This window comes from Petromyzon marinus, chromosome 32 (genome assembly GCF_048934315.1).
Source record: "Petromyzon marinus isolate PM22_M1 ecotype Great Lakes invasive population chromosome 32, UKy_Petmar_22M1.pri1.0, whole genome shotgun sequence".
Classification (NCBI taxonomy): Eukaryota; Metazoa; Chordata; class Hyperoartia; order Petromyzontiformes; family Petromyzontidae; genus Petromyzon; species Petromyzon marinus.
This window is the reverse complement of record NC_133698.1, coordinates 14,327,620-14,345,392: the sequence shown is the minus strand read 5'-3', so window position 1 is coordinate 14,345,392 and position 17,773 is coordinate 14,327,620. Positions and strand designations below refer to the sequence as shown.

Genomic DNA, 17,773 nt, shown 5'->3' with positions numbered 1-17,773 from the left:
GTGATAATTAGCATACCATGTGTATTGTATTTGCATATCGTTTGCATATCGCGTGCGTGGCGGGGAGCGGTGGCACAATGACTCTGCGATGTAAATCAGAAAGAGAGGCCTCGAGTAGGCGGATATCCGACTGCCACGTTTCCGCCCTGGCCAGTAAACTGCCCTCACCAGTGGTAAAAAAATTGCAGTGTGGAATAATCTATCTCGCTCGTACACCCGGGGGGTCTCTATGCGAAGGACAATCACGGACAGACCTGGCGTACAAAAATTGTCCAAGCTTTGTGGTCCTGTATTTGGGCGTTGGAGCCAACTGCCACTTTATGTGGGATCTCCTCTGACACAGGTGCGCATTCGGGTAACGCGTCGCGGGACTCGTGAGAGATGGCTACGGCCGTAGGAGAGAGCTTGATCCTTCATCCAGCAGTGGATTGACCATGGCCTTGGCGCGGGACGGGGCGGTGGAGCCGCGCGCCCGGCAATGATGATGATGGCGGTGAGGAGGAGCAGCCCCTGGGCGATCAGTGTCTTTGTGTCAGCGCTAATAAAGACGGGGCGCATCGATCGCTCCCGTCAAGGATGAGAGGAGCAGAGGGAGCGATCCACAGAGAGACGGAGCGAGGGAGTGGAGGGGGAGAGGAGAGCGCGAGGGAGCGATTCGCATAAAAATCGAGCGAGAGAGAAAGTGGGAGGAGGGGAGATTGCGAGGGAGCGAGAGATAGACAAAGCGAGAGGTGGGGAGAGTGGGAGAGAGCGATTCAAAGAGAGAGACATTTCCAGAGAGAGAGAGAGAGGAGGTGGAGGAAGCAAGAGAGACGGAACAAGAGTGCAGAGAGAAGGGAGAGAGAGAAGAGGTGATAGCACAGAGCTCATTAACCACGGATCGCGTTCTCGCTACTCCATCATTCATCTTTTCTGCAGGGGGTGCACGAGCCGATTACTCGCGCCTGAAGCTCACGGGGCAGGTGCCCCTGTCGCTCCCCTCGCAGGCCCTTGGTCGTGCTGCTGAATATCCACCGCTGATTCAGCCTCGCTCACAATCGCGACCTCGTCTCTATGGCCTGCCCATGAGCTGTGAAGAAGGGCCATTTCCCGTAGCGTCACCTGTTATAAACTTTTATTTATTTAAGGCCTCAGTGTGGTTATTGACACGGACCATGTAGAGTTGTTGTTTGTACTTGCGCGCCAATGTTGACGCAGCAGCGTCCCTGTATAGAGTCCATTGTGCAACACGCACGACGGGCTCGCGTGTCCATTTCGCTGCTGAGAGTCTCCGCACGGACACGATGCTGATAGCGTTGTACATTTTCGTCACGGTCATTTATTTTCACGTGAAGAAATATGCGCATTAAATAACACATCCAAATTAACATGTCTACGATTAATACATATTGTCCTACTTGACGCGTATTTGTTTGTGGCCGTGCGGAGAGACGCGCGTGGGGAGAGGCGCGGGGAGACGCGCGCCTCTCCTTGTGACGATCGGACGCGTGGCCACGGCCGATCGCTCGACGCGCCTGCAAATCATCACCGCCATCAAGCCTCAATTACAATCATTACTGTCGCCCATCAACATCTCCAATAGCCATTACCATCAAGCAGCGCCGCAATCAATGCACACCTTCGCTCCTCGCGTGACCACGCGCCGCGTGTGCGTGGGCGCGCACAGAGACGCACCTCTGCCGTGTCGCGTTCACAGCGCTAGCCTCATCCTCCCTCCTCCTCACTCGCCTCCTGTCTTTACACCGCCTTTCTCCTTCGCCTGTTTCTCCTCCTTCCGCCTCTTCCATTATCTCCTCCTGCTGTCTCCTGCCCTTCACGTCCCCCTCCCCCACCTCCTCATCCCGTGCTTCTGGGAGTGCATACTCGAATTTCAGCACCGTTGGTTCAATGCAAGCAAACCTGTCCTGGTGTCGACAGTGTCTGCTTGGTCATGGGAGTACTCGTATTCTCCACAAGGGTGTATGCCACATTTTCGCCAAGGTCGTTGTTATTGGGCCCGGCCCTGTGCCCACGCCGCCTTTATCTCCCCCGTCCTCGCTGAGCCTGTGGAGATCGGCAGCCTAGGGCGAGGCGCCCTGAGACGCAAGTGGCGTGGCACTTGCCGCGAGCGTGGGAGCTGCTGTGTCGTGTCTGAGTGTGAAGAGTGTTTGTGTGTTTATCTGAGTGTGTGTATCTTGTGAGTGTTCGGGGAGCGGTAGAGGTTAGCGCGCTGCGCTACGAACCCAATGACCCGAGTTACGTTCACGACCAACACCAGTGACCAACATCTGATTCAGGACCTCCCATCGGTTGACTCAGCCTCAAATGACTACCCTGTGCGATGTGTAAACATCAGCACTGGGGAGACAAAGGCGGGCAGGCGTGGTGTTGACCACCCACCCGGTGTTGGCTAACAGCACCTGTCGGAACAGCCTCTTTTTATCCTATACCGGGGATCTTTGTCTGACGTTATGTACAGAGCGCTAATACCGACGTAGTTGAGGTCATGCTTGAACGCGTGGGGCCGCCCATCAATGACGTCACGCGATTTTTGACGATTTTTAACCCCCCCCCCATCGTCACACGGCGTCACAAAAAGTCAGATTTCCCCTCAAATATGACGTCACAAAGCTCTGCCCCCCCCCCCCCAAATAAAACATGCTTAAAATCGCTTTAAACTATTGTAATTGTAGTGCATATTTAATGTGGCGATGCACTCTGATGTTGTAGGAGAAAACATTTATTAAAAAGTCTATTTAATTAAGTAGAACGTGTTGTCTATATTTATTGAAAGTTGCGCATTTTGATGTGACGTCACATTTCTCAAACCCCCTACTACCTACTCGGCTACCTGGGTTCGATTCACACTCACGGTCAACACCAGTGACGATTATATGACCTGGTCCTGGATCTCCCCTAGGTCAACTCAGCCTGAAATAAATACCTAGTGCGGTGTCTAAACATCGTCACTAGGGAGACAAAGGCGACCGGGCGAGGTTCTGGCCATCCCCTCGTGTGCCGTGCCATTCCTGCCTTAATAGGTGCTCGCTAACAGCACTTGTACACGGAGGCTCTTTGTCTTTGCAATTAGGTGACGTCATCCAGGTGAGCGTTCTCCCATCCCTGACGCCCCACTCATGACGAGCCTCCCACCCATCGACAGCCAATCACGAACGCGCCCACAAGCGCCCACACCCTCCCTCGACCTCTCCTCTGATTGGACGCAACCTCTTCGCGAGCGCGGATTGGGAGGGTGGGGCCAGGCGGGGGAGGAGGCGGGTCTTGAACTCTGTGCGAGGCGGTGGAGCAGGCGACTTGGTGGGCGGGGCTAGGGGAGCGAGGAGACGGGACCAATATAAAGAAGGCGTGTTTATGTGTAAAGGGCGGGGTTATCTCTATATGGGGCGGAGATCTTTACCTAGGGGGCGGGGTTATCTGCATAGGGGGCGGAACTGTTAAGGGCGGGGGGGCGAGGCTGGGGGCGTTGCCATGGTGAGCGCTGTGAGCGCAGTCCGCGCTGGGTGCTGGGAGCGCGCGCGCGTGTCGCTCGCTCTGATCCCCGTGCAGCTTCCTCCATCCCCCTCTCGCCACCATTCCGTTTTCTCTCTCTTTGTGTCTCGGTTGCCTCCATTGCTCGCGACCTCCTCGCTCGACTGTGTAAGATGGCGCCACAGAGCCCCACGCAAAGCGAGAAGCCCTGGATCGGCCACCCTCTTCTGCTTCTCCTCTCTGCGTTGCTGTGTGTGCGAGGTGAGCGCGCCATCACCCACGCCATCACCGACAAGATCGCCATCATCACCTACATCACCACCTACATCACCGACAGCAGCAGCAGCAACTACAGCAACTACTATACCATCACTTACAACATCACCCACAGCAGCAGCAACATCACTTCGCATCACATCCACCACTGACACCATCACTAGCAGTGGCCACACCTACACAGCGCCATCACCAGCAGTAACATCATCTACACCATCACTACTTACACCACCATCACATACAGTACCATCACTTACAACCTCATCACCACCATCACATTCAGCACCATCACATAAAGCCCTATCACATTCAGCACCATCACATGCAGCACAAAGACAGATATCCCCCGTATAGCTTTAACAGACTGAATACAGCACTATTACATACAGAACCACATCACCATCACAGCACCACATCACCATCACCACCTAACGACCGCCATTCATTAGTATCGCGTGCGCAGGATTTTAATAATCGTCAGCCATGGTCAATCCACTGCTGGATGAAAGCCTCCCTCCCCAAGCCGTGGCCATGGCTCACGATGATGCGATGAGCGATGCGACACCACCCGGCACACGAGGCAATTACGTGGCTCCATCTCCTCGGTGGACGACGTCCTATGGGGGAGGGGGCGTTTATTTCCTTTGGCGGCCAGTTCGACATCCGAATCAATATCATTCACAGATGCCCAGACGGGATTTGGTCCGCAAGTTACAACAACACCTGTACATCATTCTCGACCACCTTTTCCCAAAAGCTACACATCAACCCATCGCCATCCATCTCCCATCGCTATAAAACATCAAACACCATCTGCCACCCAACGCCAAACAGCAACATCGCCGCCACCACCATCGCACAAACACCACACACACAGCAGAGTCCATTGAACTCGGGGATTCGCAGATGGACACGGGCTCGCACAGAGACCCGCACAGAGACATCGCCACCGAGGCGGCAGAGGGGGCAGGGCGCGAGTTCGAGTCTAACATTGGTGACAAAGACGACAACAACAACCGCCGTTCGCTACTAAATGCCGATGACGTCGGCAGGGCGCTTGTGCCAGGCTAGGTGCACCTTTAGGCAACGTGACCTGTCTCGCTGACAGGGTACCGGAGAGACCCCATGGGCTGACTGGGAAGACTGGCAGATGCACCACCTGTGCTCCCTACTGCGCCAACTTGCTGCGTTTTAGTCACTCTGAGCTCCGCTTGTTGTTGTGAGCGTCGCTCCTTTGCTGTTGTTGGAGGGCGACTGCCTCAAACTGCCCAATAGCGTCCTTCACGAACATCTTCATTAGACGCCGATCTGGACACCGCTGATACCGGTCATCGATGTCCAATCAGCTCCACATCCTTGTGTACCACATCAGCTCCATCTCTTCTCTAGCCCGTGCCGCGTACGTTTAACCCTCCGTATCCCAACTGAAGCTTGCGCGCATGTGGTGGCTGAGCATGCGGGCGACAATGACCCAGCCAACGCAGCGTCGCCTGCCAGAGGAGGTCACAGAATGGGACTGTGCAGATCTTTCAAGGATCTGTGAGTTCAGACAATCCAGTCTGGTTAAACCCAGGATGGATAGGCAGTCGAGCCTGACTGTTTCGAATCGGCGCAGTTCCTTTAAAGAATCAGAATATTTATCCTGAAGAAATCCGATTAGATATGAAGCTCTTAATCACAGATGTCCAGGAGGGCGGGTCACGTTTCAAGCGGGTCACGTTTCCCAAGTATAGAGAATGGAGGGCATAATTGTGGCCGAGATGACCCGAAGCATCGTATGGAGCACAGGCTTGGGCATTTTCCTTCAAAAATATAATTCCGCTCGACTAATTCGGAGTGAGACCTCTCCTGCCAAACACATATACACACGAGTGCATGTGTGTATGTGTGTGCGTCAGTCGCTCCTTACTCGGTTCGGGTTGTGATAACCACTCGCAGATTTCCGCGCTATATGTGGCAGGCGGGATAAGCCGCGTCTGCCACTCGGACAGGCAGAGTCGCCGAGATTACACGAACACACACACACACGCCTACAATGAGTATTTACGAAAACAAAGATGCCCGCGTGTAGCCTATGCAGGCGGACGGGGCCAGTGCGGGTTCGCGTCGCGCAGAGCGAGGAGAGGAGATCGCAAATCAGCGCGACGAGGCTTGGGCTACGATGAACAGAGAGAGCCCGTGGCATTGCTGCTGCTCCTGCGTGCGTGGAATGGCCGAGGCCGCGCTAATCCGCCCAGACACGCGGACTCCGCCTGTGAACCTCCCCCTCGCTCGCCCTCCCCACCACGTCATTCGTGAGGAGTTTGTGTTGCGTACGGAAAGGTGTTGCGTTCTCCGAGACCCCAAAAAACAACGGCGAGGGAGGGGGGCCCTTGCCTATCTATACACATCTGGAAGTTGGCCAACATTGGTTCTGTGTGAGTCTCCGTGCGGGTCTCCGTGTGAGTGCGGGAGCGGTAGTGCAACTGATCCCGAGTTGGATTCCCGCTCTCGGCCAGCAGTGACGATTATTATTTGAATCGGTCCTGGGCCTCCCCTAGGTGGACTCAGCCGCAAATGAGTACCTGGTGAGGTGTATAAACATTGGCACTCGGGAGGCTAAGACGGCCGGTCTTGGTGCTGGCCACCCAACCCCCTGAGGCTGCCGTGCCGGCCTTAGGAGGTGCTCACTAACAGCACTTGCTCCTACAGTCAGTTTAGGCTGTTACGGGTGATCTTTGTTGAATTGTGTGGTGCACTACACGTCTGGCAGTCTGGCCAGTTTCGGTTCACTCGTCACGTTGGGAAGTGTGTAACAGCAAGGTCGAAACCAGTGGATGATTAAGTGTGTAAAACCTTAATGTGTTGTGTGAAGGGACAAACAGGGAAGAGGCGTCTCGTCTCCGTTCTTCTCTGTTTCGTCATAAGTGCGTGCGCGTACGTATGTGTACGTGTGTGTGGGGGCAGCACTTGCCCCCACAGCTTTTAAAGGCGTACGGGGAATATTTGTCTTTGTATGTGGAGAGAGGTTGATTCTCTCAGCGGCATCGTCAGTGGCGAATATCTGAACCGATCGATTTATTCTTAAACGAGTACCTGATGTATAATCATCAGCAAGGGGAGACAAAGGCGGCAGGGGGTGGTGCTGACCACTCATTTCCTCGTGCGCCGTGCCTGCCTTCACAGGTGGTCGCTAATAGCTCTTTCCCCATCAGTCTGTGTGGGCTACACGAGGGATCTTTATCATCGTTCTGACTGCGTTCACGTAAATATTTTCAGACAGGGACCCGAGACGCAGTGTTGTGGCTTCCGCCAGTAATGGCAGCGTTCATAACATCCACCACCACTACAACCACCAACACCACCACAACAACCACCAACACCACCACAACAACCACCAACACAACCACAACAATCACCAACACAACCACCAACACCACCACTGCAACCACCAACACAACCACCAACACCGCCACTACAACCACCAACACCGCCACTACAACCACCAGTACTGTAACCACCACTACTACACAACTACATCAACAACCAGAATGTCTACATTAATAACAACAGCAATAACCACCGTCACAACCGCATCAACAACCAAACATACAACTTTAATCAGAACAAGTACAAAATTAACTACGTCCCACAGCAGCACAATCGAACTGACGAGTGCGACAGACGTATTTACGGGAGTGGAAACAGGCGCACAGATGGGCCAGGCTGTCGCACGGACGGAATGACAATTGGACAAGGCGAACATACGGACGGACCGAGAGATGGACTCAAGGACACACTGCTGAAAAAAAATTGGCTTTATCCTTTCAGCAAGTGTTAGGATGTTCAAACAGTAAATAGACACCGATTGCAAGGCATCAATTCTGCATTAACCACACAATGCTTGTGGTAAAACATGAAAACAAACATGCTTTGATCATAATGTATGCCTTGTCTCCTTAAGCTGATTGGCCTACACCAGAAAGCCTTCTTTATGGATTTGTCTCACCATTGTTAGACCAGAGAATGCTAAAAGGTGAACAGCGCAAAGACAATGCAAATACCAACGTTTTTTGCCAGAAAGCATAAAGCCTTTTATTTATTTGTTATCATTTTGATCGCGGAAAAAAGGGTTCCGTGGAATAGACTGCTGCTGCTGGTAGCCATGGTCGGAATTCAAACTTAAGTCTCGGGGTCTTAGCGCGAACCATTACACTGCCGTTCCACACCACGCCCGGCCGCCTTTGTCTCCCTAGCGGCGATGCTTACAGGTTGCATCGGGTACTACTTTGAGGCGTAGTCGAACTCAGGGAGGCCTTGGACCAATTCAAATAATCGTCACGTGTGTTGGCCTTGAGCAGGAATCGAACTCGCGTGGCCGGGTTCGTAGTGCAGCGCACTAGCCACTGAAATACTGCTCCCCTAGGTACACACGCACTCTCGGACAGCAAATGCACGCACACACGCACGCGTGTTCCCGTATGCCGCTTGAATCCTCTTTAATCCGTGCGCATGCAAACAGACAAAGATTCCCCATATAGCCTTCAACATGCTGTTAGCAAGTGCTGTCCGCGAGCACCTACAAAGGCCGGCACGCGGGAGACCAGGTGATGGTGTTGTCAGAACCACTCCCGGCACCTTGGTCGCGGGATCGGTTACTCCGGGTCTCCTCGCGCCATCCAGTCGTGCTTGGCGCCCTCGACCTAATTATCGCATGGAGACCTGGATTACTATTAATCCCCGGCATTAACTCGGTGCCGCTCGCGGTGTTCTTTAAGAACTCGACGCGACTCTGCACACTGCCCACGTTCAGCGTCTTAATCATCGCAGTAACTTCGCCTCTGGAATGCGTCTCCTCGCGAGGAGCCCATTCGTGTCAAGGCGAAATAACTATTTATGATAACCACCACCATCAGCCGTGGGCAATCCACTGCTGGATTAAGGCCTCCCCAGCCCCCCACGCTTCGCGATTCTGTGATGTAATAATACACACAGCACTTGCGCTGAAGCTAATTGCATGGCTCCATCTCCTCGGTGGATGCTTTCTCAGACGCCTTCCGATATTTGGCTGCCGCTCCATCATCGGTCTCGATCATCGCCCATCGATTGGAGGAATCCGATGAATTATGAAGCTCTTTTCGCATGCCCAGGCGGGAGGGGTCAGCAAATCACAATAACAAACATTTCTTGTTTATCCAAGAGAGCCACACTGAGTCTTGGCACCTCTTTTTCAGGAGGGTCCTGCATTGGGTGTTTGCTTTCAGATGTTGTCGGCCGATTAATGACGAGACGTGTTTATTATACACGTGGTAGGAAGAAACCGGAGCACCCGGAGAAAACCCACGCCCTGCCCGAGGGAGCACCACAGATGTGGATTAGGTCGCTTGCTTTTGTTCACTTTTCTCAATGGTCTGGGTGATGATGTCATGATTAACTAGCGCCTGTCCTCTCATCTGGAGTTAGAATGTAGCCGAATCAAATCCACTGGGGTTGTTGTTGTGGTGGTGGTGCAGTGATTGGTGACCCGGCTTGAGACTCCTCGTGTTTGAGAGCGGTGAGCGGGTGGCAGGAACGCTGAGTGGCCCGGACCCCCCCCCCCCACCACGGAATAGTGGATGTGTTCACTTGAGTGGGCAGCCATGCGTGTGAGGAAACGCTGCAGCCGCGTGGAGATTATAATGGCCAGAGAGAAGAGGGAGAAGGGAGGCTCGGGTAAATTTGCTAGATTTGTTATTCACCCCACCTCAATCATGATCGTCATCAGCCTTCATCTATCCACTGCTCGATGATGGTCTATCCCCGAGGCATCGTCATACATGTACACGCAATCTCATGTACACGCAATCTCATGTACACGCAATCTCATGTACACGCAATCTCATGTACACGCAATCTCATGTACACGCAATCTCATGTACACGCAAACTCATGGACACGCGGGGCTCTTGCTTGATGCCTGATGACGCTCGGTGTAATCTCCAGCCAGCCGTCGGACAACGTTGAGATTGAGGTATCGGTGTGCGTGTGCACGCGTGGTCTGTGTACACGTGTTCCGTGCGTGTATACACGTGTTCCACGTTCCGCAAACAGCGTTAATTGCTTTGCGCGTCACGTGGGACGTGCTTAACAATCAACGGGTGCGTGCAGCGTGGAACGAGTTAATTTGTATTTGAATGGAATGAGTAAATTGATGAACGCTGAAAGACGTGACGTGGTGGTGGACTGGCGTGTGGAGGACCCTGTAATCAGTCCTTGCGATGAGCTATCACGTGTGGCATGGGGTCGGCTCTGAAAAAATGCGTTCCGTTTTAGTTTTTATCCTAGAGAGACAGATATGAGAAAGATGTGTATTATCTGATCGTAATTTAATTTACAGGGTGCTTCAACATTTTTAACACTTATATGGGACTATCGTTTTTAATGGAAAAATAACGGATAATACAGTGTAACATGATAACAAATGTATGTTAATAGCTTCAAAAAGTCAGTCTTCACTTGTTCGCAATCATTGTCAACACATGCATTGAATCTTCTCCAGATGGTCTCCAGAGCCCGGAGGCAGATTTGGATCGCCCTGAATATTCTCCACAACGACGCAAATGATCATGTTGCGTTAACATATACAAGTAGCCACGTGCTTGTTGGGCAAGGTAGTGTTCGGTCTCCGTGTGTGTCTATTATGGAGGCTCCACTACGGCACTGGCTTAGCCGGCTTGTTTTTTCCAAGCCGAACAGCTGTGCGATTGTCAGGTGACACCGAGGCTCCCTCGAGCCACACCCAAACAGCAGCAGCAACATCAGCACTGACATATAACCCGCGTAAACTCAATTACCACTCGATGCTGACTATGCAGCGCTTCTGTCTGGTTCAGTATCAGCAGTAGTAGAAGTAGCATCATCAACACTTCTCAACAGTATCTGCAGCAGCAGCATTGGGTTAGTGGTGAGGGTTTGTGTTGAGGGTTGGAAACCCAGACAGGAAACGTAGCCAGTGTTTTACCCGAAAGAGTTCCTCTTCAGCAGCAACTTCTCTGAAACTGGCGCGCTACTCATGTGCGCACCCCGGATCGTTCACACGCAGGGCCCCCCAAGCGCCAGGCCTGGGGCATTCACCCCGATTTGTTGTACCCTAGGGAAAGCTCTGTACACTATCTGTAGGTCCACCTCTGGATCAGGGCCCCAGATGGCAGTCATGTGGGTTCTTTGACCTTACTTCCCTATGGTGGTCCGTGCCGGTTGGTGAAGGAAGAGGGGCGGGGAGTCCAGAGCCCGGTTCTGATTTCGCTCGCTGCCACCGATTTTGGCCATGGCTGGGAACCGAACTGGGATAGTTGCGTTCGCAGTGCAGTGCCACACGTTGTGACTGAGGAGCCACGAAATCAACGTGTGTGGGCGCCAGGTGGATTATAATTATTATTCCTTGGCAGGCTCGTGAAGGGTGGTGGCATCTTGGGGAGGCCTTCATCCAGCGGTGGATTGATCACGGCTGATGATGCCGATGCTGACTGGGACGGTCCTCACGTCTCCTACCGAGTTCACTCGTACGAATGAGATTCCATGGCTGGCCTCTAGAGTTCTGACCCTGGTTGAACAAAACCAACTTGGACTGAACCAATCCCTGAACCGCGTCTCAAGCTGGGACGGTGCGAGCTGGTTGGCCGGTGGTTAGATTGGGAAAGGGACATGGAGCCGCTGCAGGGAGACACGGCGAGCCTCACGGAATATTCACGGCACGTCATAACAACCGTGGCACATTCGGGAATACCGTACCATGTACATGCTTGCATGTGAGTACACAACGCCCTCGCGTAGACCAGCAGGATACGCGACAGGACTGCGCACGTGTGCCTTTAGTTGGAGGCAATGAGACGGAGAGCGCCCGAGAGGGTGGCGCCACTCGTCACGGCAACTCGCGCAGAGCACCAACATCGCTGTTTGGAGCGTGACGTGGGCCCCTTTGGTAGGAGGAATGCCTGCGCTGGCTTTAAACATACGGGTTGATCTGCCCACGATCCACCCTGGGGTTTAACCAGCCCAGATTGCGGGGGAGCTCACAGATCCTGGAAAGATCTGGACACAGTCCCATTATTGAGCTCCTCTGGCAGCTAGAGTTGAACATTCAGGCTGGTCTGCCCACGATCCATCCATCAGTCCTGGGGTTTAGCCAGGCGCGTGACCACCTCGGGTTTGGCAGCGAGTGAGCAGAGGTCCCGCTCGGAATTATTCGAGCCGCATTCTTTTGTTTTCAAAGGTTGTTGAGAGGGTAAATGGTGGTCTAGCGTAATATTACCAAGTGTAGCTAAGGAGGAATTTGTGCCACGAAAATTAAATCTGAAATTATTTGTTTTAAAGTCGGTGCGTGCATGGTTTCCGTGTGTGTAAAGTGGGAAGCGGTGTGCCATTCCGGCCTTACAATATAGTGGTTAGCGCTCTGGGCTATGAACCAGGCAACCCGAGTTCGATTCCCGCTCACGACCAACATTGCTTACTATTATTATTTGAACCTGTCAATGGCCTCCCTTAGATCGATTCGGCCTCAAATGAGTTCCTAGTACAGTGTGTAGTGTAAACATCGCCACTAGGGAGACAAAGGCGGCCGCGTGTGGTGCTAGCCACCTTCGTAGGTGCTCGCTAACACCACTTGCCCAAGCAGTCTGTTAAAGATTACACATTGTTACTTGTTTTTCGTACTGTTTAAGAGTGTGGTTTATCAGTTTGTACGCGCTCGTGTGTGCATGCACGTTGACACTGATCCTAATGTGAGGTTAGTTATGGATGTTAGCCTTTTGTATGCAAATTAACGGAACAGTAGGTATGAGCATTACTGAACACTTACCAGGAGATCTTTGCACAGAAACTGTGTACAATGTAAACACCATTGCGGGGGAGACGGAGGCGGCTGTGCGTGATGCTGGCGTCACCACCCCAATCGTGCGCCTTGCCGACGTTAATAGGTGCTCGCTAACAGCACTTTGCCCCAACAGTCTGTCAAGGCGAGAGGGAGGATCTTTGTTTTTGCACTGTATGCACATACGCGTGGGCTGGGCGATGTGGGTCTGTGGGTGTGTGGATTGGTGGGTTGGTGTGTGTGTGGCTCGGTGGATAGTTGTCGGGTGGTGAGCGGAAAAGTGGTGGTTCGTGCACTGCGGTACGAACCCGGCAATCCAAGTTCAATTCCTGGTCACGGCCAACATCGGTGACGGATACCTGAACCGGTTCTGGGCCTACCCTACATCTACTCAGCCATAACTGAACACCTGGTGTGGTGTGTGTAACATCAGTACCGGGGAGACCAAGTCGGTGGGACCTAGTGTTGGACTCCCACCCCCTCGTCGGCCTTGCCAGCCTTAATAGGTGCACACTAACAGCATTTTCCTCCACAGTCTGTTAAAGGCTACGGCCATAGGCGGAGTTTGCAGTGCCCCCCCCCCCCCCCCCGGAGCCCCCCTCGGCAAATTCCGCCCATGGGCTACGCGGGGGGTCTTTGTGTGCGAGTGTGGGGCCCGCGGTTTGTTCCACGTTCTCGCTCTCTCCAGCATGGCCCTCCGCCCCCCTACCACCCGCTCCCCCACCCCTTTCCCTGCTAATAAACTACAATGGAGTTTGAACTAATTTGTCCGTTAAGAGGCAGGGTCGCTGGGTGCGGTGGAGGTTACCGTACTGGACATCCCCTAGGTCGACTCAGATTCAAATGAGTACCTGGTGCGGTGTGTTCCCGTCGCCGCGCGGGAGACAAAGGCAGTCGGGCGTGGTGCTGGCCACCCATCCCCTCGTGCACTGTGCCAGCCTTCATAGGTGCCTGCTAAGAGCATTCGCCTCAACAGTCTGTTAAGGCTGCATGGGGAGGGATCTTTGGTCACCTCATTACTCTAAACAAGGAAGAAAAAACATACTAAGACATGGATTCTCTGTTGCTCCCCAATATTCATGTCATTAAAATTATTATTTAGCTCAAGTATAGTAATAGGTTTTTACCCTTTTATCTGACACCAAAACTGACACCTTTATACAAGGGATCATAAATTTTGATTTAAAGCTTTCGTGACTGCAGTAATTCATATTTTTAGCTCTTTCGGTAAAGTCACGTTGAAGGGAAACAATAAAATATATATTAAGCAATATTTATTTATAAAATGAATACACCGTTTAAAAATAAATGAATTAATGCAAACCGACACACCTGATGACGGCCGTTTGTGTTATGGTCGAAACGTCGTGAAAATTTTTTATTGTTTTATATATATTATTATTTTATTATTTTATTGTTTCCCTTCAACGTGACTTTACCGAAAGAGCTAAGAATACAAGGGATCATGTTTGCAATAACCACAACACAAGCAGTCAAAATGCAAACAAAAAGAGACAACTCTGATAACGATATGCACTGTCCCTGAAATTGATTGGTCCACACCCGAGACGGCCCTTCCCAGAGCCTAGTCTCCACTGGCGTTGGACCAGATGACGCCAAAAGGCGTAGCTCGTTATAATAGTCAGGAAGCAGTTAGCGTTAGCGGTGGCTACTGTGGCTATGAAGCCAGTGACCCGAGTTCAATTCCCGGTCCCAGGGCTAACATCAGTGGCAAGTTTCGTTTATTGAGTTGTTGAGTCAGCTAGGCCAGGATTGGACAAGGACAGAGCAACAGCACCACCACCACAAGTCTTCACCCACACAACCGGGGGGGAGGGGGGTGGCAGATTTAGATATTTATTAACCTCTCGCTATCACAACAACAAACAATTACATATTCATAATAAAGGTTTTTGGGTTAGATCGCGTTATTTATAAATGTGTCGTAACCCTCCACCACCCAGTACGGCCAATCAGCAAAAAAAGTGTCACGTTGACAAAAGACAAAGAATTCACTACTTTAGCCCACCGGTGTGTTGAAGAGTGAATCCACAACATTTACAGTTTGAGTACGACGTTTCGCTGGTAATTACATCCAGCATCATCGGGAAATTCGCCAGAATGGTAAAGCCCTCGCTTGCTCCCGGTCTTAAATAGAGCAGCAGGGTGATGTCATCATTTAACTCATTTCAGGTGCAGTGATTTGAGGCGGAGGGGGGGGGGTATTGTAATTATGTAATCGATTAGTAATCAGTCAATGGTTATGATTAGTAATGAGTTGTAGATTAGTAATTAGTTGTAATGTGTGTTAGTGATTATATGCTATGTTAGTAATCCGTTAATTAGTATGTGTTTCCCCTATAAGGAATTGTAATATGTATTATTTAACAATACGCTTCCAGGCCGCACTAAGCCTGTAGCTGTCAGAGCGATTAAAGTTATTTTTATTCCTCTCAATTTCAAAACAATTACATATGTTTAGGGACGCACAATATAAAGTATATGTTTCTATTTGCAATTAAGAATAATTTAAATAACATTGTTTAAAGAATGTCCACTGATCAATGATTCTCATACCGATAACGAACCGACTGGTACACGTGGACATGTCACCTTTGACACCACACCAGAATGTGGTGTCAAAGGTCACACCACGGCCCTTCACGGGATAGAAATTTGCGTTAATTAGGGTTAAACAAAACCTGTTTAAAGAGGATAGAGCTCGTCTATATCAGACCCAGAGCTGCCTTTCCTCTGTGCTGCTAACGGCAGTGGTTAAGTAAAAATAAACCCTCATGACCAAGATGGAGCGAGTGGAGAGAATGGGAACCTTGCCCTCGCCTGCGCCGTGAATGGTGGTACTGCCACACACGCGGACGGTGGGAATGAGAGTGGCTGACTGCGTTGCAATGCTTTCACGGCCGGTTTCGCTGGAAGCCACCGCACGGCTAGCCGGCAACGGCGGCGTCACGCACGGTGACCCTCGCCGCCCTGGTGGGCCGGGGTTGAGGCTCCGGTCAATGTGACCGGTTTTCCGAACGCGGTGAGAATCCCCAATAACTACACTCATTGCTAATGCTCTCTCGTCTTGATGAGTAGAAAACTACGCAAGCGGGCAATAGCACACCACCGCCGCCTCCATCGCCCGTCTGTCCCTCCACTTGAAAGCTACGGTGATGTATTTATTCATCCCACCAGCCACACGCCATTCTGGGAGTGCATACATCTCTCGACTGGTTGTGACATGCAGTGTCTCCTCAGCAGTCAGGCTTGCTTGAACTAGTCCTCACAGGTGTTATCGTGTACCTGCTGTTAGAGACAGGCAGAAAGACAGCTGATGCATTGCCTTACACGAATATATTCTCAGCCATTGATTTTTATGATTGATAACATTTTTTTAAATGGGTTGACCACCTAATGATCTTCCCAAATTTTTGTCTTAAAACCTCTGCCACCAGTCATAGTCGAATAAATTAAATGGTCACGTGTACCGGCATGTAATGCTCCATTTGCGATTGTTTCAGTTCACTCACTGGTGAGTTACAGAATAATCCCCACAGCCAGATTTAAGAATCTTAGTTCGAAACTGCAAAAGCATCTTGAGGTGAGGACCCAGGAAGCGGGTTATCTGAATTCATTCTGGTCTTGATGTGCCCCGGGTTGCCCTTGAAGAAGAGGTGATGGCCGTTGCGTGCTTCTCAATGGGTTAATCTCATCTGGTTACATTAGAGACAATAGCAGCAGCTTCTCTCTTCTTAGAGTCGTTCTGACCTGGATCCTCCTGTACGATGATCATGGGTACTTGAGCGTGTGATCTGTAATCGTGAAGTGTCTGGGCTGGGTGGCTCGGAGGTGAGATATGCTGAGAACCCTGGGTCCCAATCCGGGTTTCAGCCGCTGCCTGTGACCGCAGCACGTTCTCCAGTGTAGCGAGTTGATGATGATGGTCTCAGCCTGATCACCAATGACTGCACCAAACTAAAACGCCTTATCACATTAAATCTGGTTCTGTGTTTAATCGAACTACTTTCCCGTGAAGACGAAATCGATTTAAGCATCTTGCAACGAACATCCCTCCCCGGTAGCAGAGCGAGCAGAAAAGTGCCACCCAAGGACGGTGACCTCCAGTGACTTGAAGGGATCTCAGAGGTAGCTCTGTGGGATCCGCTTCTGCAGACCATTCTCGAACGCGAAAGCTTGCGCCGATGTGCGAGAGAGGGGGGGGAGAAAGTTCCACACGAATTCTGCTTTCTGTGATTCGACACTGATCGCACAAAGCGGGGAAGACTGAGGGAGTGACAGAAAACCGATAATGGCGGTGTCTTGGCGGCACCACCGCCTCCAAAGAGCAAACCTGGCCCGCCATCCCCCGCCCAGCCTGGGCCTAGCGTCACCACCGTGCAGGCTTCCGTGGCGAAGCGACACACAGCGACGTCGGCACCGGATCTCCATACAAATCAATTCCTGCTGCCACCCGACGCACAAGTGCCAGTTCCTGGACTGTCCCGGCTAAGTGGCGACCCCCTTGAGTGTCACCGGGGCGGTGATGGGGCCCAGCAGCAGTTCACACTTCGAATCAGCCGGCCCCCCTGGTTATTACTTTGACGTGCATATTCACTGTAAACACTGCCGCCGTCGTCTGCTTCACATTGGAAATTGAAAGGCCCCATGACGTAATTTAAAAGGAGGAAGGCCACGTTGCGTGTGCCGGCGTCATGGTTCAAATTCAAAAATGACACCGCAAGCGACTCGACTGAGATCGCTCACACAGCAGCAATCATCGCCCGCTCACAGGCCAGGTGCCCAGTCGCATTGTGCCACACAGGGACAGCTGCTACAGGGAGTGCCCCCTGTCAAATGCGTTGAGGTGGGATGCGATGTAAGTCGCGTGTGAAGCGCTCGGAGACGCCGCAGGCGTGAAGAAGGGCGGCTCCATCCAGCACACGAGCCTCGTCACCAGGCTCATTACTTACCCAACCACACTCACCGGGTGAGCGGGGCGGGCAGCGCCCGTACTCGCTGCGTGTTCGCATTCAATAGTGGGGAGCGGCGGCGCAGTGGTTAGGGCACTGCGTTACAAACCCGACGACCCAAACCCGAAGACCGTGTCCCATTACCGCTCACGGCCAACATCGGATGACGAATGTCAGAACTGGTCCTGTGGGCCCCCCTTAGGTCTATTCGGCCTTAAATAAGTGAGTG

At 52.0% G+C, this 17,773-nt stretch overlaps 1 protein-coding gene across 3 annotated transcripts in view; it reads left to right on the top strand.

Moving 5' to 3' along the window:
• The first annotated feature begins 3,452 nt into the window (after nt 1–3,452).
• LOC116948234 (nectin-1-like) overlaps nt 3,453–17,773 on the top strand; it is a 74,398-nt gene continuing 60,077 nt past the window's right edge. Inside the window, exon 1 of one of the 3 annotated variants that reach the window (XM_076071347.1) lies at nt 3,453–3,729. In XM_076071347.1, the coding sequence (XP_075927462.1) occupies nt 3,642–3,729 (88 nt within the window). In that variant the 5' untranslated portion in view covers nt 3,453–3,641. Of the gene's footprint in view, nt 3,730–9,286; nt 9,436–17,773 lie in introns of those variants that run through there. The other 2 variants (XM_076071348.1, XM_076071346.1) reach the window with 2 other exon arrangements.